General features: G+C 40.9%; 1 protein-coding gene across 8 annotated transcripts in view; it reads right to left on the bottom strand.

Moving 5' to 3' along the window:
• Ebf1 (EBF transcription factor 1) overlaps nucleotides 1-21,923 on the bottom strand; it is a 392,676-nt gene that overhangs the window by 82,149 nt on the left and 288,604 nt on the right. For 4 of the 8 annotated variants that reach the window (XM_074057661.1, XM_074057659.1, XM_074057665.1 and 1 more), the window contains exon 9: nucleotides 21,362-21,492. In XM_074057661.1, the coding sequence (XP_073913762.1) occupies nucleotides 21,362-21,492 (131 nt within the window). Of the gene's footprint in view, nucleotides 1-21,361; nucleotides 21,496-21,923 lie in introns of all 8 variants that reach the window. The other 4 variants (XM_074057660.1, XM_074057658.1, XM_074057662.1 and 1 more) reach the window with 1 other exon arrangement.

Here is a 21,923-nt window from a genome sequence, read left to right on the forward strand (position 1 = left end):
ATTATACCGTGAAGCAGAATTTGTTTATTTTTTAACTCTTATCTCTGTTTATGTAACTAACATGTTATTAACAGGCATAAAATGGGCATTATCTGGTTCTTTGAAAACTCCAGCCCTGATATTTGACTGGTTGACCTCTGATGCTGCTGGATTCTACACGTTCTCTGTGAAGTCAGAAATGGCCGACTCCGTAACTTAGCTCAACACTGGAGGTGCTAAGTGTGTGCAGTACGTCATCTAGAATGCATGCATGCACTGTATATAGACTGCAATGAGTTTAACTAACTTAGTTTGTGCTGTTCTCAGGGGGATAACTTAGGGCTTTTATTTTAAACTACAAACTAGGCCCACTTCAAATGTTTGGCCCAGAGAATCACAAGTGACACCGTGAAAAGCTAAATATAGTAACTGGGACCCCCTGTTCCCACCCCACCCCCAACTGCTCCAACTCCAAGTCCTGGGGAAAGGAATGTGAGGAAGTTGCTGCTGTTAAATCCACAAGTAATTTCTGTCAAATTGTCCTTCTAGAAAGGAAAAGAAAAGGCATTGGGATAAAATCATTTTAACTTAGGAATTCGGAAGGCCTTATCCTCTTCTATGGAATACTTAGCATCTGAGCTTATTTTCTGAAGATGTGCAAAAGATATTTCAGTAAGACCATGCCCTGAGCAGTGCCTGGAGACCAAGTTCATTTCCATGGCCTAGTGTTTTGGATGGCTAAGGGTTTGCCCATGATAACACAAAAAAACTTGTCTTAAAATTTTGTTCTATTCATATAGAAATTCTTCCAAAACGCATTGCTTACATTCTGAAATGTGCAAAGCACATATCATTTTACTTAACCTTAAGAAATCACGGCCATCATTGGGGTACCCTGTATTATATCTTGCTTCAATGAAGAAAAGCTCTAAGTGATTACTGAGGTATGGAGGGAGATTTTCATGCCCCAAGTGCTTCCATATAGCTGTGATTTTGAAATCATTTCTATTTTAGTCTGTCTCTGTGTCTTTTTCCTCCCGGCGTTCTTTGTACCTTCTAATCTGCACTTGTAATCTCTACGTATAGAAACCAGGAAATCAAATTTAACATTGTGTAGAGAACAGGCGAGGGAAAAGGTTCTGAAGGGCAGTGAACAATGCTCTTGCAAAAAGTGCATTTTGATCTCAACTGTTTAGATGGTATTAAGTCAGGATTGGGAGCTGACACTTGTCGAGTGCATAGGCAGTATCTACCCCAACGCTGGGATTTTAAATACACATACTCATTTGGTCAGAACAATGGTATATCATGATTCTTTTTCTCAGATGTAGAAACAAAACTTTAAAAATGGTTGTACTGCTTGCACAAGATCACCCTCTTAATCTGTAAAATGTCTCCTATAAAATGACAATGGGAGGTAGAGAGGGATTCAGGGTATCACTCAGTGGTACAGTGCACACTTAGCATATGCAAGACCCTAGGTTCAATCCCCAGCATCAGAAGAAAAAAACAACCAGAACAAATCCTTTCTATTCATGGAGAAGAACTGTACATATGGGAACATTCTATAGGCAGCAACGAAATATTTACACCCAAAGACCATATATGTATTCTTTGCTATCTCCTTGCTATCTGCATTTTTCCTTTATTGCTGGTCCTTGGCTGGTTTTGAAGGTAAGGATTAGTACGCTGTTATATTCCAAATATTTAGGATGCAGAGTAACAGTCATTCACAATAATGAACATGTAGAGGAACTTTCAGCCAGTCAGAAAACCAAGACTTCCCTTTTCTTGGGAGAACATGTTCTCAGAGTTGGAAAGAGATTAGTGAAAGGATGGATGAAGATTTCTTTCAAAGTATAGACTCACTATCTTTGAGTTTCTTACAAAGCAACAGAATTCATGGACTTTATGAATTGGATTGATACGACCATAATGAAACTACTGATTCACAGCGAGGCGTTAGCATAGAGCATTAGGCTCAGGAAATTCAAGCAAATATTCACCTACAATTTCATTTTCCATTTTAATCCATCTCCCTAACCAAAGCAGAGATTTCCTTTGAAACAGCTACCTTCACAAATGAGGTTAGAATTGGAGTCATTAGGTACAGAATGAGTTAGTTAATACCTTCCTTGCTGTGGAGGTCATTCTGGGAATGGCCTCTAGCACCCGCGCAGACAGTGATGGCTTCCATAGGAAACACATTTCAGCCAAAGCCCATCAATTGGAATGTATACACTTATTTACCAACTGCTCAAAGAATCACAGAATTATGGCTGGACGAGATGTGAGTGCTCATTTGAAATTGATCCTCTTATCTCACCAGTTAAGGATGCAAAGCCTAGCGGTTTCAAAGAGTGCCAACATCATAGGAGAAGGATGAGACTTCGGGGTGAGGATCTAGAACCCAAGATCCCCAGATCCCATGGTCAGTTTCCCATGTCGTTTCAGCTTGGTTGAACCAAGCACAGCCACCAAGCAATGGAGGGAGGACAGGCTCCAGTAAATTTAACTTTACCCAGTACCCACCTTTGGAATACTCAATCATTTGGATTTTCTCTATCATCCTATCCACACATCCTATCTATTGTTTACTTAATATTTTTTGGTGGTACTACAGTTTGAACTCAGGGCTTCATACTTACTAGGCACATGCTTTATAGTGTTTGAGCCATGCCTTCAGCCCTTTTTGCTCTGGTTATTTTAGAGACAGGGTCTTGTTTTTTGCCTGGAACAGTCTGGACCACTGTCTTCCGATATCATGCTTCCTGCCATAGCCAGGATGACAGGTACATACCACCATGACCAGCTTCTTTCAACTGAACCAGGATGTTGCAATTTTTTTTTTTTTTTTTTTTTTTGCCTAGGCTAGCCTAGAACCACAATCTTGTCAATCTCAGCCTCCCATGTGGCTGGGTTGCCAGATGTAAAACACTGTGGCCAGTTAATGGTTAAGATGGGGTCTTGCGAACTTTTTATCCTGGCTGGCCTTGAACCGTGATCTTCCCCATCTCAGTCTCCCAAGTAGCTAGGATTATAGGCGTGAGCCCTCAGGGCCTGGCTCCATTTCATATTTTTAAAAATCGAGTGTCTTTTTGTTTAGAAACTTATTTTTCATAAGGAAAGTTTCTATCACTATTGTAATTACAAAATTGGTATTCTTCACCCAAATAAGAAATGACTGTACACAGTAATTTTAATGTTAATATGGTACTAAAGTCTAGCTGGATATTATCTATTAATGCCTGAAGGTGTTTACTGAGAACAGATATTAGCTAGTGTTAGATGTTAAAGATTTATTTGCTCCAACTGAGACTTTCTCCCTTAACTTAAATCAGAAAGATTAAAGAGAAAAAGGGGGAAACTTTGTCACTATGAGGTTCAGTTCTACTTAAAGTGTCAAGTTCAAAATCACCTCCTGTACAAAAGGGGCCTATGCTCCCAGTTGCAGAAAATCCTGCTCTTGGCCTTTGGAAGATAGATTCACTCTTTTGATTCCTTCAATTACAAATCACCAAATTGAGCTAGAAATATATATTTGGAAACTGCAGCCGATGACACTATTCTCTCTCTTCTTGGAAGTCATCACTTTCTGTACTTCTGTACTTTTGTGATGCTAATTGTAAGAAATAGACCTTGCAAAGTCATGGTTTACCATGGCCTCTCCTTGTGAGCTAGGCTTTAAACACCTTTGTGGGGCATGTATTCTGGATGGGAAAAACTGAGGGGCAGACATGTTAACTCAGTGTTTCATGATTTGAAACACTGGGAAGAACCCAATCTCTTTTGTCTATAAAGTGTTTTGCAGAGCGCTTCTCTTACTTGTTGCTTTCTCATTATTTCAGTTCTCATTTGCTCCACTTCTCTGCCAACTTGTTAATTATAGAAATTTCAGAACTATTGCCCTACTTTCCCCCTCTTTTTACTTATCTGACACTTCTTGAGTTCACTCATTGGGTCAACCAACTGAGCTGAACTCACATCCAAATTTACGCCTGCAGACTTGATCCCTTTGGCCAGCCACCAAATTTTGTTACTAACAGGGCCTCAGACTCTCCCAAAATATGTCTTCCTGCCTCCTGGATTTCAACATGGCCACATTATTTATCATCTCACTGCCTTGAACTATATTCATGCTCGTATGTTCTCTCTCTCAGCTGGGGGAAAACTATTCTTCAGATTACTCAAAATAGAAAACTTGGAGGTACTTTTTTCCTTTTCTCTCCAGTTTTCTGTTTGGTTTTTGGTTTAGTTTTGGCAGTACTAGGGATTGAACTCAGGACCTTGTGCTTGCTAGGCAGGCACTCTACCACTTGAGCCACTCCTCCAGTAGTTCTTTTGCTTTTATTTATTTATTTATTTTCAGATAGGGTCCCATGCTTTTTCCAGGACCAACCTTAGACCTTGATCCTCCTGCCTCCACCTCTGGAGTTACGTGTCATCTACCACCATGCCTGGCCCATATCTCTCCAGTTTTTAAGTCATATTGATTATGTCCCCACTAGACTTCCCTGTCTCTTCTTTACTTCTCCAACTTTATCCTGTTCAGTCTGTCACTCTCTCCCAATTCAGATGATTACAATACTGCAATGGCCTTCTAAAGGGTCACTCTCTACTTCTCTCTCTGACAAACATTTTTGTCTTCAAATGCAATCTCATCATACCATGCCCTGGCTCAAACCTTCTAATGACCCCTCTACCAACAATGTATGGTCCACACTCTTTGGCATGATATTCAGACAGCTCCAAGGCCTGACAACCACGCTCCCTTTCTAGATCTACTTCAGGTGACTTTCTATAGTCTGGAGTGTAGGGCATCTTCCCTAGTTAACATCTCTGCTTTGTTCACACCATTTCCCCATTGATAGTCAGCCCTAAGCACTGCTCTCTAGTGCAGTAAGTTTTTTGGGTTTTTTTTACATTTTTAAATTATCATATTATTGTTGTACTGGGGGTACTTTGTGACATTTACCAAAGTTCTTACAATGTATCATAGTTGAATTCATCACCTCCATCATTCCCCTTTTTTTGCCCCTCCCCAAATTCCTGGAATAGTTTCAGCAGGTTTCATTTTTCATTTTTCAAACATGAATACATAATATTTTCACCATATTCACTCTTCTACACCCTTTCTTTATAGATTCCCCTCTTCACTGGTACCAACTCCCAGACAGAACCTAGTTTACCTTCCTGTTCTTCATTTTTTGAAAAAAGACTTTTTTGTTTAAGATAGCTCTACAGGAGTTTCCTTATGACATTTCCATGTATACCTGTATTATCCCCCAAATTGGTTCCACCCCTCTACTTTTCTCCTTTCTACCCTAATCCCATTCTTATGGTGATTTCAACAGGTTTAAAAATTGTGTATTCATTCTTGCATAGAAAGTACATCAACCACATTCACCTTCTTAACTTCCTTCTTTTATTTTACCTGATCCTATGAGTGAGAGTGGCCTACATCTTTGTAGGGATTTTGACAATTAGGGTACTTAAACTACAACTCGGCAACCCATTCTGCTCGTGCCACAACACATGTCCTGCATATTTGCATCCCATTAGAAAGGACTCGTGTCTAATTCACATTTGAATCTTTGAAAGTTGTTAAATTAGTGCCTTACAAACATGGTATTTTCAAATATTTCTGAAATAAATACATATGTAAATTAGGCCGCAATGCTACCACATGTTTGACTCCACTAGGTGTAGTAATCCTTATCCACAAGTCTGCTCTTGTTAACCTGGTAAAATTTAACTCTCTTTCCCCAACTAAGTTACTCTTAAGCTAATCCAGCTGGCCCAGCATTCAGATATAAACATTAGTGCAGAATCACTGCTTATATTACATCCAAGCGCTGAGAAAGAATCATACAGCTCAAGGTCTGGGACTCCACTGAGAACTGATGGAGTCATTTTTTTCAGGAGTTAAGGCCAGACCTGGTAGCATATACTTGCAATCCCAGCTACTCATAGGTGATGATCAGGAAGATCATAATTCAAGGCCAGCCTGGGCAAATTAGCAAGACCCCCTCTCAACAAACAAGCCAGAGGTAATAGTTCATCATTATAATCCCAGCTATCTGAGAGGCTTAGGTGGGAGGACCATGGTCCAGGGCAGCTTGGGCAAAAATATGTAAGATCTTATCTGAAAAATAACTAAGGCAAAGACAAAAAAAGGTGGGAGCTGGTGCAGGGTATGATTTGATTGTAAACTGAGGCACGGATGGTGACAAGGGCTGAAGGCAACAGAGTGCCACAGAACCCATGTATGAGGGACCACGCTGGACTTCTGCTAGTGTTCGTGATTCCCAGAGAACAAACTGTCCAATTCTTTCAGCGCTGCATACCCTATAGCGTCAGGAGACAGGCATGGGTACTACCTGGTTCACAAATGAAGAAAATGAGTGTTCAGGAAAGTGAAGAAACCCAGGCAAGGAGCCAGTGAGAAGTAGCAAGATGGCTTGACTCTTCCCTGTGCCATCTATTGTTTCCCATAAATCCTGGCACATGGACTCACACCTCCCCCTCCCTGTGAGGGCATGACTTGTGTTCTTAGCATTAAATATCCTTGCAAAGTCCTGGCAACGCAGGACTAGTGAAGGTGAGCTGAGAACAATTCCTCAGCAAAGCAAAAAAAGCAGCTCCAACGTGAGCCCATATGTGTGCTGCCCAACTAATGGGGCTGTATAAAATGGATCCAAGGAGAAGTCCCAAGTCACAAAGCCAAAAATACCCTCAATTTCTAGAAAACACACTGGTGATTTTTCATTGCTACCATTAACCTTAATCACCTTCCACATTAGAAACTTTTTTTTTTAAGAGTGAAAAACAAGGAAAGACTTAAATGGAAGGGAAAATTTGTTCTCTGGGAAAATCATGAACACTAGCAGAAGTCTAGAGTGGTCCCTTGTACGTGGATTCTATGGCACACTGGTGCCTTCAGCCCTTGTCACCATTTGTGCCTCAGTTTACTATCAAATCATACCCCGCACCAGCTCCCACCTTCTCTTGGGGGAACTGATAAGAATATTAAATATATTTTATTTGGGTCTCCCTTCGCTAGGGACTCTAAAGTGCTTTCCAGATTAATTTTTTAATTTATGTATTAATAATTCTCACAGCATCCTCCCTCCTCCTCAATTAGGATAATAAAGTCTATCTCTTTGGAGACAGGCAGGGGGTACTGAGTGATAGACATGAAGCAGACACTTAACTAAGGAAACTGTAACATAAAAAACGTAATTAAAGCTTTGAAACCAAATCAATCTAAGGATTTTTAAAGAGATACCACAGTGTTGGTGGCCAAACAAAGCAACTTGTTTCTTTCCCCTCCACATCTTTTTACAGTTAGACATGGTATTTAAGGAATAGGATTTTTTCAGGCACTCCTACAGCAAGCTGGAATGTGCGAAGTGTTTATTCCAGGAGCTGTACTGACTGGGCCTCTGTATTGTATCTCTACTTCCCTGATATGGACCAGAATACAAAAGAAACTGCTCCTGGGTCCCTCTGTGTATTTTGGGTTGTTCCTTAATCCGACTCCTCTGGGTTTCTTTCCTTCCCAAGAACTGCCTGTCTCCACAGCAGAAGCTGATTTCTCAGAGAACGTGAGAGGAAGCCAGCAGAGGCATTTACTATTTCACAAACCTTCTGGTTTCCTTTTGTCCTTTCAAGAAAATAGCTTTAAACTGATGGTTAGCAAAATACGTTGGTTCATATGAATCCCCACAGATTAAACTATAGATCTGAAGGTCACAGGAGACTTTAGAGACTGCTCTCAGAAACTGAATTACATGGGGGATTTAAAATCTAACTTCTGAATAGTCAGCAGTGTTTCTGAACTCTGTCTGAAATTTCTCGCCATACAAATATACACAGAGGCACAGAAAGGAGACGTGCAGACGTGTTTTCCTATTTCTTGTCTGTGTCCCATGAGTAGAATGTAAGCCTCCTGAGGACATACACTTAGCCCTTTTGGTTTTCATTGGGTTCCCACTCTTTAACAGGACCTTGGAACTACTAAGTCCTCAAAAGTACTCACAGAACACGGAATGAATAAATAGCATGATACCAATCACTGCCACTAATAATTAAGGTAAAGATTCAGTACACTCCCTTATGAGTCTACAAAAAAAGAAACAATGGGGGTGGGACTGGAGCTTAATGGCTAATCACTCGTTTAGCAGGCTCAAGCACCTGGGTTCCATCCAGAGGGAGGGAGGAAGGAAGCAAGGAAGGGAAAAAGGAAGAAAGGTAGGAAGGGAGGAAGAAAGAAAGGAAGGAAGGGAAGGGAGGGAGAGAAAGGAGAACGAGGGAAGGGTAAATAACAGAGAGAGAGAGAGAGAGAGAGAGGAATGAAGAAGAGAAAGAATCCACACCATGCCATTCAAAATTCTTTCTTTTTACTAAAATAACAAAAACAAAAAGGGTTTTACTTGGCCATCGCAAACTTCCTGGTATCCTCATTGATACCTATCCCAGTTCTTTTGATCAGGAAGCTAACCAAAACCCTCCATCAGTGCAGTTAATTGTACAAAAACTAAGCAGCAACAAGATTATTTTTCAAAATAACAGATTTTGGAGAAAAGCTAACAAAAATATCAAATTTGGGGAGGAGATAAATACATTATGCTTCAGCTACTTTTGTTTTTGTGGGTTCATTTATTGATTTTGTAGTTTGTTTTTTAAATAAACTTTTTCCAGTTCTGTTCCCAGGATGGAAATCTCCGCCAGTTGGGTCCCACTGAAGCCTGGATGCCATGCTGGTCATCTCAGAGCAACAGAAGTGCTGGTGAGTTCCTGAGGTCTAGAAGAAGATCAGACTGCAGCCAGCTCAGGTCAGCCCCAAAGACTGAAGCTACACAAAAGGCTCTTTCTGGGTTTCCTTCTCCATACTCCATCGAAAAGGAATACAGTTTCCTACTCAAGTATGGCTCGGGTTCTGTGTGCCTACCTGTTTGTTTGGAAATTAAAATACAAGAAAAAGGAAAGCCAAGATGCATTTATGAAAGAGGCTGAATATTTGTTATCAAAATTGTGGTTTCTAGGGAATCTCTGATGGTGGAATTAGGGAAGAAAAGTATATGGAACAAAAGACAGATAGATGGGATAGGCAGGGAATGAATTTGCCCTTCACCAAAAGAATTGTAAGGTCCTTCAAAAGTAAAAAAAAAAAGTCAAAGAAGTAAGACAGAGAGCCTCTTTCTGTGATGTTTTGTGGTATTGTTCAGATGAGCAAGTTGAATTCATTGCATGAATTTTGGGAATTTCTCATTTAACATGTCTCTCCAAGAAGTGAGAGGTACTACACAAGCAAGCTCTACAGAACACTGAAGTCACACCTCTGAGTACTATGGCCTTGCAGCTGCTCTGGCTAGAAGCCTTCTGAGGATGCATTACATGAAGCCTGCTGCTTTAAACTGAATTTATTGAATATAATTGCCAGCCCTTTCTTGGTGACTCAGAGCCACCATATCACAAACTCATTAATGTGTGGCACAGTAATATGGTTCTGTGTCCGCTTTGTAGGTTTGCTATTTCTGCCCAAGACATGAGGCTGTCAGCTGTCACTTCTGCTGTCACTGAGCCTGTTTCTAACAATGATGACCTGTGTCTACTTTGTTCCTACTTTGCTGTGACCTGGGAAAACAGATAACACATTTGTTAAAAGTTACTATTCTGGTTACCCGTGTTATCCTAAAGTCTTTTGCTCTCTTTACACTTTTTTTTTTTTTGGCTTGATCTAGTTCCATGCTGTATTTTGGAGAGGTGAGGTTGTTGTAACACTCTTTTCTGCATAAATGACTTTCACTACATTCAGATGGCTCAGAGATGACATCTACAGTCAGATGGATTTTGGTTCAAATCCAGGCTTTGCAAATAACCAGCTGTGGGGCCTCTGGAAAGTCATCCAATCTTCCTGACATTCAGTTGCATTATGGGGGAGCGTGGTGCAGAGAGACTCACTATTTAATAGTGTTATTGGAAAGATTAATTGACATAATGGCTGTAATGAGATTAGGGAAAGGCATCACCTACAGCAACCACTCACAAAATTTTATCACTACTTGAAACTCATCTTTTCCAATACTTACCCTACGGTATTTATGTGCATACTCACTGCACCTCAAATATAGCTAAAGATCAGCCACCCACCCACACAGGCATTAACAAAACTATTCAGTAGTGCTACTAGGAAGCATCAAATAAAATCGTTGCCACTAGGAGCATTTATTTGGATGAATGAATGATTGAATGAATGAAAAGGGAAGTAGTGTCATTCAAAAACTTCATGTATCTGATGTGTAAGATTTTGTGCTAGGCACTGAGAGAGATCAAACTCAATTTTACATATATTAAGCTGAATTTTACATGGCTCTTGCCTTCAAGATAGAGGGCAGGTCCTTAAATTGCAACAAGTAAAGATAGAAAGGTATAGGGAAGACAACGTGTTAAAGGTAAGGCAATATAAGAAAATATTCTATACCTGGTGAATGATCTCACAGAAAAAAGGTGGCATTTTTTTTAGGGTCCTAAAAAGCCAAGCAATATGAGCACAGAAAGGAAGGAAAAGCATTCGGAGGGAGCAATGGCACGAGCAAGACAAGAGTAGTGCGTGAAGAGCCCCTGAAGGTACAAGGAGCAGCCAGCAGTTCAGGTGGACTAAAACCACCTGAACAGAAGTTCAAGTGGACAGTGGGTGAGGATGTTGAAAAGAATGGTTGGCACTCTAAGGCTGCCGGCTAGAATCTCAAACTGAGGACTGAGGCCAGAGGAAACCAATCAAGGCTGTGAAAGGAGGAAGTCCTAGGTTAGAGCATCAGGGAACCATTCCAGCAATCAGCCCTGAATGCACCCAGCACCATGTAGAGACCCTTTGTCTTCAACAAAGTCACCCAGTGGCAGCCAGCTGTGAATTCTGTCTTTGATTCATGCTAAATGCATCACACTTCTATAGGTTTTTTTTTTTTTTTCTCTTTTGGCAGTATTAGGTTTTGAACCCCGGACCTCACACTTGCTAGGCAGGTAGTTTACCACATGAGCCACTCCACTGTCCTTTTTGCTTTCATTATTTTTCAAGTAGGGTCTCTTGTATAGGCCTAGCCCAGACTAAATGATGAGCTTCCTATTTGCACTTCCTATGTAGCTAGGATGCCAGGCATGTACCACCATACCCAACTTTTTCTTGGTTAAGATGGAGTCTTGTGAACTTTTTGGCTGGGCTGGTTTTGAACTGTGATCCTCCTGATCTCAGCCTCCTGAGTAGCTAGGCACAAGCCACCATGCCCAGCCCTACTTCTGTGCTTTCTCTTTTGAAGTTATAAGCACATCCAGAACACATTGTAAAAAGCTAGCTGAAAATGTCATCTTAAAGTCTTTTCTCACAATCCTATAACTATCAAGACGGAGAACAGATTTCTTCAAGTGCCTTGGTCATTAAAAATGAAAATACAGACTAAAACATTTTAAAGAATAAAGTAAGCATTGCTGTAACTATGTAACTATATTAAAACAGTCATTAGATAATTTCTGTTTTTTTAATATGTGAGCTCATGTAGAAATGATTCCCCATAAAATTACTTGGGCTTGAAAGTTATTCTTCAAAGTCATATTCAAAGTTGAACACAACTAGTTCCAACAAAGCCTGCAATTTAGTATTAATCATTTTCCATATAATAAGGGATCCATGTTAGATTCTGAAGCACAAACTTAGGGAATTTTTCTTTGAGATACTCGGACTTGAACTCAGGGCCTTCACCTTGAACCACTCCACCAGCCCTTTTTGTGATGGGTTTTTTTCAAGATAGGGTCTTGCGAACTATTTGCCCTGGCTGGCTTAGAACTGCTATCCTCCTGATCTCTGCCTTCTGAGTATCTAGAATTATAGGCATGAGCCATCAGCACCCGGATGGAAAAATTATTTTAAATCCACACATTTAATAAACTTTGAATTTAATTTGCAAATAGGAGGCTCATGGTACATGTTGGGCTAGGCATAAACAAGAGACCCCATTCGAAAAATAATGAAAGCAAAAAGGACTGAGGTGTGGCTCACGTGGTAACCTTAATATATATAAAATAAATAGACAAACCTATTTACATTTTACATTTTTATTATGAAAATTTGAAGGGTGAGATTTTAGACAATGTCTTTCCCCATCTTTCTTAATTTTCTTGTTGATTTTAAGTGGAATTGTACCTCATGTACCATGCAGTATGGATGAGACACTGGGGTGCTGCTGTAATGTATAAAATTTGGAAAGATTTGGTGAATGTATGGAAGTCTATTGAAAGACTATGGAAATGTCAAGAGAAAGCCTGGCACAATGGAAAGGTGAGTGGGGGTGAGCAAGGTGTCAGGAGAACTCTGGAAAAAAATTTGGAGGCTACTTAAAAAGCTAGACATCAATCTACCATTTGATCCAGTAATACCACTCTTGGGGATATACCCAAAAGACTGTTACTCCAGAGGCACCTGCACACCCATGTTTATTGCGGCACTATTCCCAATAGCCAAGTTATGGAAACAGCCAAGATGCCCCACCACTGGCGAATGGATCAAGAAAATGTGGTATCTATACACAATGGAATTCTATGCAGCCATGAAGAAGAACCAAATGTTATCATTCGCTGGTAAATGGATGGAATTGGAGAACATCATTCTGAGTGAGGTTAGCCTGGCCCAAAAGACCAAAAATCGTATGTTCTCCCTCATATGTGGACATTAGATCAAGGGCAAACATAACAAGGGGATTGGACTATGAGCACATGATAAAAGCGAGAGCACACAAGGGAGGGGTGAGGATAGGTAAGACACCTAAAAAATTAGCTAGCATTTGTTGCCCTCAACGCAGAGAAACTAAAGCAGATACCTTAAAAGCAACTGAGGCCAATAGGAGAAGAGGACCAGGAACTAGAGAAAAGGTTAGATCAAAAAGAATTAACCTAGAAGGTAACGCCCACGCACAGGAAATTAATGTGAGTCAACTCCCTGTATAGCTATCCTTATCTCAACCAGCAAAAACCCTTGTTCCTTCCTATTATTGCTTATTCTCTCTCTACAACAAAATTAGAAATAAGGGCAAAATAGTTTCTACTGGGTATTGGGGGGGAGAGGGAGGGGGCGGAGTGGGTGGTAAGGGAGGGGGTGGGGGCAGGGGGGAGAAATGAACCAAGCCTTGTATTTTCATATGAATAATAAAAGAAAAAGGAAAAAAAAAAGGTGTCAGGAGAACTGGGTGCTAAACCCAGTAAGCAGCTACTGAGCTCCTAGGAGAGTTCAAGGTAACTTTCTAGAGCCTTCTTCTTGATAAACTAAACATACTGTACCTAGTGACTCAGAAACCTTCCCAATGGCCTGAAAGTTTGTCACTTTACATGTGGTCCAGTACAAATCAAGGCTGGACAGAGGAGACTGGGAAACTTCCAGAGGGTACATGTATGTGTCTTAGTCATTCACTCTTTAATATCACAAAGAAGCAAATTCTCCTTTTTACTTACAATCATTTCTTCAAGGTACATGGATAAGTAAGATTGGAGAGTAGAGACAGATAGGAAGAGAGAATCAAGAATAGTATTAAGCCAGGCGTTGGTGGCTCACACCTTAATCCTCACTACTTGGGAGGCTGATATCGGGAGGATCACAGTTTTCAGCTAGCCCAGGTAAACAGTTAGCAAGACCCCATCTCAACTAATGGCTGGGTGCAGGGGCATGCATGTGTCATTCCAAGTTGCACATTAAGCTGAGCTAGGGAAGACTGTGAGACTCCATCTCAATGTAAAAATAGTGGGCATAGAGGTGCACTGTCCCCGTGACAGTGGGCAGAGGATCACAGTCCAGGCCAACCTGGGCAAAAATTGAGACCCTATCAAGAGCCAAAGGGCCCCAGTCCCACCAAAAAAAATGGGGGTCTGGAGGCATGGCCCATGTGGTAAAGCACCTGCCTAGCAAGTCCTGGGTTTAAACCCCAGTTCTAATCCCTCCCACCAGAAAAAAGAATAGGGTTAAATGTTTTCAATTTGGGGATTTGAGTTGCAAAATTGCTTCCCAGGCCCCCAAAGTGTCATTTACCCAACTCCATCCACCCAATTTCTCTCCTCTCAAGAGCTTCTTTTGACTTCATTCTCCATGTATGGGAATGTAGTGAAAGAAGAAAGGGGGGAAGGGAGGGAAGGAGGGAGAGAAAAAGGAAAGAAGGGAGGAAGGAAGGAAGAAAAGGAAAGAAGGAGAAGGAGAGAGGGAGGGGGAAGAGGGAGAGAAAGAGAGAGAGAAAGCAAGCAAGCATTCATGTGGATGAAGAAGGCACATGCAGCCCCTGTGTGAGGCTGATTGGTTCAGGCAGTGATTAGACTTTGGCTTCTCCAATCTGAGCTGGGCTGTACCGCCAATCTTTAAACATAGCTGTCCTACAAAATCACAAGGCATCTAACATCAAGTGTGCACTGACTAAAACCAGATGCAAAATATGAGAGAAATTTCGTTCAAAGCCTTGCAGCATTAAAGAATAATGGCTCACAACATTCCTGGTCTAATCTGAATAACACTCTGCAAGTATTTCAGCCAATATTATCACATCTCTCCCAGCCCAATCACTTCATGATTGAATTTCATGACTTGGCTTCATTAACATAAAATCAAAATGCACTCTTTAACCCTCACCAGTATATTTCCCTGTAAGGTGATCCTTGAGGACAAGGGTTCTGTGGTTATAAAATTTGGGACGTGGTTAATACTGCATCAGAAGTACTCAGAGAGCATGGTGGGACCTCAGAAGTTATGCAAAGTCCTAGAACAAGGACTAGTCAGATTTGTTTGACTTGACATTTCCCAAACATCCTGGGAAAACTCTCCCTCCCTCATCTCCCTTGGGGCATCTATTAATATCCCTAAGAGCTAGTATTCCACAGAATGATCTGGAAGATGAATTAGGGCAATATTGTAGTGTAAGTCTCCAGTTCATATCAGATACTAGAATCTGAAGGGTAAGGAGTACAAATATTGAGTGAAAACATATCGATAGGGAGATCCACTGTGTGGCTAATTAAATTGTTTTGATGAAGTTCTGAGAAACCTTTTGCAAATAAGGATTTGTGGACTGCAAGCATGCTCCAAAAGAACAAGAATGGCAGAAGAAAATCTGTTTACCACCACCACTGCTGCCCCCTTCTTACTGTGGATTCTCGGAATAAATTCTAGATATGAGGAATGACAGCACTAACTTCAAAGAGGATTTAATCTAAACTTTCAGATGGGGAAACTAAGGCCCAGTGACCAGTACCAACTAAGTCCACAACCCCTGGACAATAGGACTGTAATAACTGTCCAGGTCTCTAAGCTTTCCTTCTGCCCACTGTTACCCCATGCAACCCAAACCCTTGCCTGGAATATTGGCTGTTACTGCCTCCCACCAATCTCACTGTTCTATTTTTTTATAGTCCAATTAAATACCATCAGTTGTATATATTCTCTCAGATAGTTCTGCGGTTAAATAAAAGCATCATGAGAACCTAAAATATCAAGCAGAGAGAGCCATCTGTACAAAATTGGAACTTGACTGGTTTCTCAAACATTTTCCTTTTGAATCCTCTGTTTTCTCTGCCTTCTAGAACCTTGCCTTGAATTTTTAGCCACAAATTTAATACTAGATTATATAAATATATTATGCAACTCTCTAATTTGTTTCATGGGAGCAAACTGTCTTTCCAAATAAAATACCAGACCCCACAAAACCAAACTTAATTGCTCATGGTACCTATCCCAGTGTTAGACAACCAGCCAGCCAGCCAACCAGTACTCATTGTTTAGAAATTAAAGGAATTCACAAGGAGATATTAAAATAATGATGAGCTCTACAAAACAGTAGCACGGCCCCCTCCTTGCTTCAAATCACATGTGAGTGGAAAAGAAAAGCAAACAAGTACATTTCTGGTCATGAAAAATACTCTAAACATTAGCACACATCAACTTGGTTGGTTTTCTTAGGTTTAAATATAAAACACACCACAAAGACTTTTAAGTAACTGGGAGTAAGGAAGGATAAGGATGCTAAGAATATCAGTAAAATTAGTTTACTTTCTAAAAAGAAGGAGAAGAAAATAGAAAAGAAAATGGGCAAAGGAGAACAGCCATGATGATAAACCCAATTCACAAGAAAGCCCTGTGAACTTGGTAGCTCACAGAATGCAGCTGTGAGTAGGAGCAATGGAGTGCCACCTTTCTTTTCCCCAACCCTCAGGGGGTAACTAGGTCTCTAAACTCAACTACTCATTTGCACAAGATTGGGCTGTAGGGGAAGAACACATATGAGGGCAAATTAAGCCAGCTCTATTTTCTCTAGCTCTTTATTAAATTCTTCAGCTAAAAAAAGACTTCAAATAATAGCATCAGCTGCTAATCTAAATTGTTATCTTCTTATCCTGACCCACCAGCCTGCTTCCTGGGAGCTTTGGGCTACAGAGTGAAGAAGACAGGAAGAGGCAATAAAAGTCTACTTCCAATTAGATATACTGGGTCTTAGAGATGAAAGGCACCTCAAGATCATGTGCTCCAGGGGCAAAGACTTTGGACAGATTGAAGTCCAGTTCTAGAGATGAGGCCTAAGCACATTAACTGTTTTGCCCCTAGTTTAAGGCCTGTGTCCTTGCCTTCATAAGGATAAATTCTTCCAAGAATCCAGTGGCTCCAATTGCAAACACATTGGACTAGAAAACAAAGGGACTCCTTATCTCTGATTGATTGAGTACTGTCACTTTCCCTTACCTTGGAAGAGGACAATACTTTTAGGATCCCCCAGCATGAAGCATCATTGCACTTGTAGGCCAGGTACCCTGGTCTCATAGCCTAAGGTTCAGGGTAAATACTATGGCATAGGCTAAATCACAAAAGGTGAAGAGGAGGAGCCCTGGATTTTACCGTAGGATTCAAGCCCTATCTCTGGAACTTGCTAACTTGGAACTGATTTAACTTCATCAAGACCAAGTTTCTCAGCAATAAAATGTAACCATATCATATTCAGCTCCTGTGAAGCTCATGTGACCATATCCCAAACACCTGGCAGGAACTAAGTGCTCAACAAACATTAGCTAATGTTAGGTCAAAGTCCATTTTTCTATAGCTTTTCATAGACTTCCTCAAATATTCACCATACTGCATTCTAGTTCTGTCCAATGCAAGCCTCAGAGATAGGTTCAAAATTGGTTGATACTTTTTGCTCCTTCAAAAATAAAAGACCCTTACCTAATTATACTTGATTAAAACAACTAAGCATCATTGACATTTTTGCAATTACTACATCTCTACTATATCACTTGGCTTACTGTACATCTTTGTTTTCTCTTTCCTCTTTCTGTCATTATTCCCCCTCAAGATTACATTTGATCTCTTATTAACTGGGACTTTTGACTCTAACAAAAAACAAAAACAAAATGCAGAATAGTTCAAATCTAATGTTTTATTCCTATCTGGCCGTGTATTTGTGCAAGTTCCTTCATCTCTCTGACATTCAATTTACTCACATGTAAAAGGAGAATAACAACAGTACTGAGTATAAGGCTAAGAGGAGGATTGGGTAAAGTAATGCCTACAAAGTGCCTAAAGATACTCATTCTTAGTAACTGTTAGCTAGTTCTCCATTTCTCTCCATAGACACTGAATTTTTGAATTTGATGCAGTACCAAATTCTCTCCCTACACATAAAGGCAGAGAAGACAGTACTTGCTAAATAGCCTGTATAGAAACCTAAATATAGAATCTTACACACTGAGTTCATTTCTCCAGGATACATTATTCAGAACATCAGGACAATCATCATGACAACAGCCCCACTTAAAGTCATCCATCCAGGTGCCCCATTGCTAATGCTGTGGGGGGTTGGTTATTGTTGGAGAATATCTGCTCAAATTCTTGGGGAAACTACATGGGCAGTTTCCACCAGGACAGGCTCATTGCTGATTTATGACATAGCCACACTGAGGGTAGTTTGGGAGGAAGAGAATGGGCAAAGAAGCAGGATGCGTCTGCACTCTCTTTTCCTGGGGACCCACCTTGACTTCTAGGACCAAGTGAAGAGAACCTTCTGGCACTCACAAGGCAGTAGGAGTGGAGGCCCAGAGGAGGGAGCAGGACAGAAGGATGGCTTCTGTGGGTTTCCTTTCATGCCTGCCATTTATTTTGTTAACAGATAATTTCAAAATCAACTGGGTAAATCTAAGTTAGATATTAATCCCCCCTTAGCCGCTCCCCAAAACAGAAAGTAGGGAAGTGGGAGGAGACAGAGGTCCTTGTTAAGACTAGGGACAAAGTCAGGGAGAAAAAGAATGACTTCCTGCTGTGTCTGTTGTCCACATCCAATGGCATCTTCTTGGGCTGAGACAGATTTACAGGACACCTCAGACTAACTCACCTCTTCTCAGGTCAATGAAACCTGCTACCAACTCTGCTTTCCATCTTAGTCCTCACTCTGACTGCAATGACCAGCAAGGGTCCATCTTAGAGTTCTCTCCTCTCCAACTTCATGAAAAGCAACAGAAAGTGGAGACAAGGGGATGGGAAGGAGAGAAGACCTGGGAGAGGATATCCTTAGCCTATGAAGACCCCAGCTGCAGTGATCAGGCAGTGGGCATGACCCTTCTCATTTACACCCCAACAATTCTACTGAGGAGTGGGGTGCAGCTGGTAGCAGGGCTCAGTCTACCCTTCATGTGTGGAGTGTTCCGACTTGGATAACAGTGGATGGACTGAGAAGCCCATTTCTGACTTAGCTTCTCCAGAGCTTTGTTGCTCTGGCCAGGGGCACACCTCCTGCTGGCCAAGTGGAAAAGACAAAGGCAGTAGCTGTGCACTGGCCAGGCCTGGGCTGACTAGGTGACTGGGAGGGAGAGGTGCACATGCATTACTTAAGAAGGATCGACACAGGCTGAAGGTGTGGCTCAAGTGGTAAGTGCCTGCTTGGAAGCTCTGAATTCAAACGCCAGTACAACAGAAACAAAAAACTAAAAAGAAGAAGGATAGATATTGAGATTCTGTCTCACTCCAATCAGACTAGCCATCATTAAGTAAACAACAAGTGTTGGAGAGGATGGGGAGGGGTGAGATGGGGGAAAGAACCCTTCTATACTGTTGGTGGGAATGTAAATTAGTACAACCACCATGGAAAGCAATATGGAGGATCTTCAAGAAACTACAAATATAGAACTGCCTTATTATCCTGCTAAACTATTCTTGGGCAATATCTGAAGGAATGTAAATCAGTATACAGTTGAGTTACCTGCATACTCATGTTTATAGTAACACTGTTTACAAGAGCTAAGGTACCCAGCAACCAATGACTGGATAAAGAAAATGTGGATGTCCATATACACAATAGAGAATTAGTCAACCATAAAGAAGAATCAAATTATGTCATTTGCAGGAAAATGGATGGAACTGGAGATTATCATGGTAAATGACATAAGCCAGGCCAATGCATGTTTTTATTCATATGTGGAATTTAGACCTAAAAGCTAATAGCAACAATATGACATAATCATAAAAGAGGGGCTATTTTGGGGGGCAACCAGCAGGAGGGGAAGGAAGGAAAGGGTAATGAGGGGTTTAATATGATCAGAATACATTACATGTATGTATGAAAGAGCATAATGAAAACCACGAAAACCTGTTAAAAGGGGGGGGGGGTGGAGGGATAGAGTAAAAGAGTAATACAGATGGAATGAATTTAATCAAAGTACATTATATGCATATATGTAAATATCACAATGAAGTTGCTTTGTACAATTAACTTATGCTAATAAAAATTTTAAACCAAGTACGAGGGATAGGGGAAGTTTAATTAGTCAAGCATGCCCAGCAATCACAGTCTTCAACTCTCTACTCATCCCCATGGTCTCTCTAAAGGAAACCCCAAATAAAATATTAGATGGGCCAAACAGTGGTGTCACTACAGGACAACTAGAAACAGAAATAGAAAATCTGGGCTCAAACTCCAGGTTTGCTTCTGACTTCTTTGTGTGGCCACATACACATCACTCCTCCATGGGCTCTGGGCTGCTATCTTCAGTTATCCAAGCATTTACCGCTAAGCCTCAGCATGCTTATCAAGCAAGGGTTCGTCTAAGAGTGTTTACGTGGTAGGAAAGGAGACTAAGAGGGTCTCTGCAGAGAGGTACGCATCGCATACCAGATAGGAGGATTGCTGTCTGAGGCTGGCCTAGGCAAAAAGTGTGAGACCCTAACAGAAAAATAATTAAAGCAATAAAAGCCTGGAGTATAGTTCAAGAGGTACAGCACCTGTGTAGAACGTTCAAGGACCTGAGTTAAGAGTGGGGGAGAAAAAGAAACTTAGAATCCAGGAAATCATTGTTTATTGCCATGCAAGTACAGTCTTTAATTTATTTTTAAAAATAATGTCTTAGAAAAGATGTGTTAATAAAGATGTAAATTTAAAAATAAAAAACTCCAGTACTGCCAAAAAAAATTTAAAGAGCTAGGCACACTATCTAGCACATAGCAAGTCTCAAAGCATAGCAGTTGATATGACTACATATAAATTATTTGAAGAACAGACCACCACTGTGATCTCTTAAATCCCTAACATGTTCTTATTCTATACTGTGGTGAGGTGAAGGAGAAGGGACTCGGCGTGCTGGCTAAGAATTCCAATCTAGGCTCAGAATTCAAAAAGCAAAGGGAAGGGTGTCGTGGCCTCTCTGTGATGCTGCTATTCACGTTTTGTGATCTTAAGCTAATGCTGATTACTGCCAGACAAGTTAGCCAGCAGGTGAAAGGACCGTCACATGCTTAGAAAGCACTGCACAGAGGGAACACTGCTATTGTCATGAGGGTGCAGTCACACCCTAAGTGCCTCAGAGCTGTACAAGTGCCAAGTGCCTGAGAGCTGCACATTCCTGCTATGGAAAAGTCCTGGTTTGTCCAGGTTCTCCTAGTGTCATCCTGATTGGCATTACATGTATGTATGTATGAAGGATGCACGTAAAGAACCCCCTGTGCCTGAATTATCACTCCATTTGAACAGTGTTCATTGAAGGTGAGGCTAGACTAGAATCTATCTGTGGTACAGGCTCTGCCTCTCCCTTCCAAGACCCAATACACGAGATGACTTACATCCCAATGCAGCCCAAAAGGATGAGTTACAAAACACAAATATCTCCAGCGCCCAAGGACCAGAGGATGGAAATCATCCAGCAGAAGGTGCTGCCTCTTGAGAAACTCAGTCCATCTCCCTTAGTTTTCCAAACTTCTGTAGACTGAAGCTGGCCCACCCAGAGTGGCGCCACTAAATTCTGCACATTCTATTAGAAATTCAAGTATAGATAGTGTCTTCAACTAGACCAAGCTATTAGATATTAATGCTCAGACAACACCTACCTCACTCCAGACCAGCATGGTACCGAATATGACCTGTAACCCATCAAAGAAATTGTCTCCTATGACGATCACAGTGGCGCCTCCCGTCGTCCATCCTTCACTTGGGCTGATGGCTTTGATACAGGGAGTAGCTGCTTTTCAACACACATGAAAAAGAGAAGGAGTCTGCTGTTAGAACCAAACTTTAATGATGGGAGACTTGAGAAAAAGAGAAAAAAAAAATCTTTTATCTTTTCACTAACAGAAAAGTCTCTCAAGATCTCAGCCTTCCCTAGCCACATTAGGACCAGAAACCCAAGGGTGCCACTTCACTTCCTAAAAGCATTCTTTTCATCGTCTCTATTAAGATACATATATTTTACCCACACCTTTATCAACTTGAAGCCCTATGAAGTATAGCACAGAAGTAAAACTGAATTTATGAGATTCTAGGAATTTTTTTAAAAAATTGGTGACTTTTTGGGATGCACTGGATACCTTACAGAATTGCTTCATTACTAAATAGATCTCCTGAAAAGAAAACTTGTTCATTTGGTTTTTGACTAATAGGCAGCTAAAAAAG

The sequence above is a fragment of the Castor canadensis genome, chromosome 16, assembly GCF_047511655.1.
Source record: "Castor canadensis chromosome 16, mCasCan1.hap1v2, whole genome shotgun sequence".
Classification (NCBI taxonomy): domain Eukaryota; kingdom Metazoa; phylum Chordata; class Mammalia; order Rodentia; family Castoridae; genus Castor; species Castor canadensis.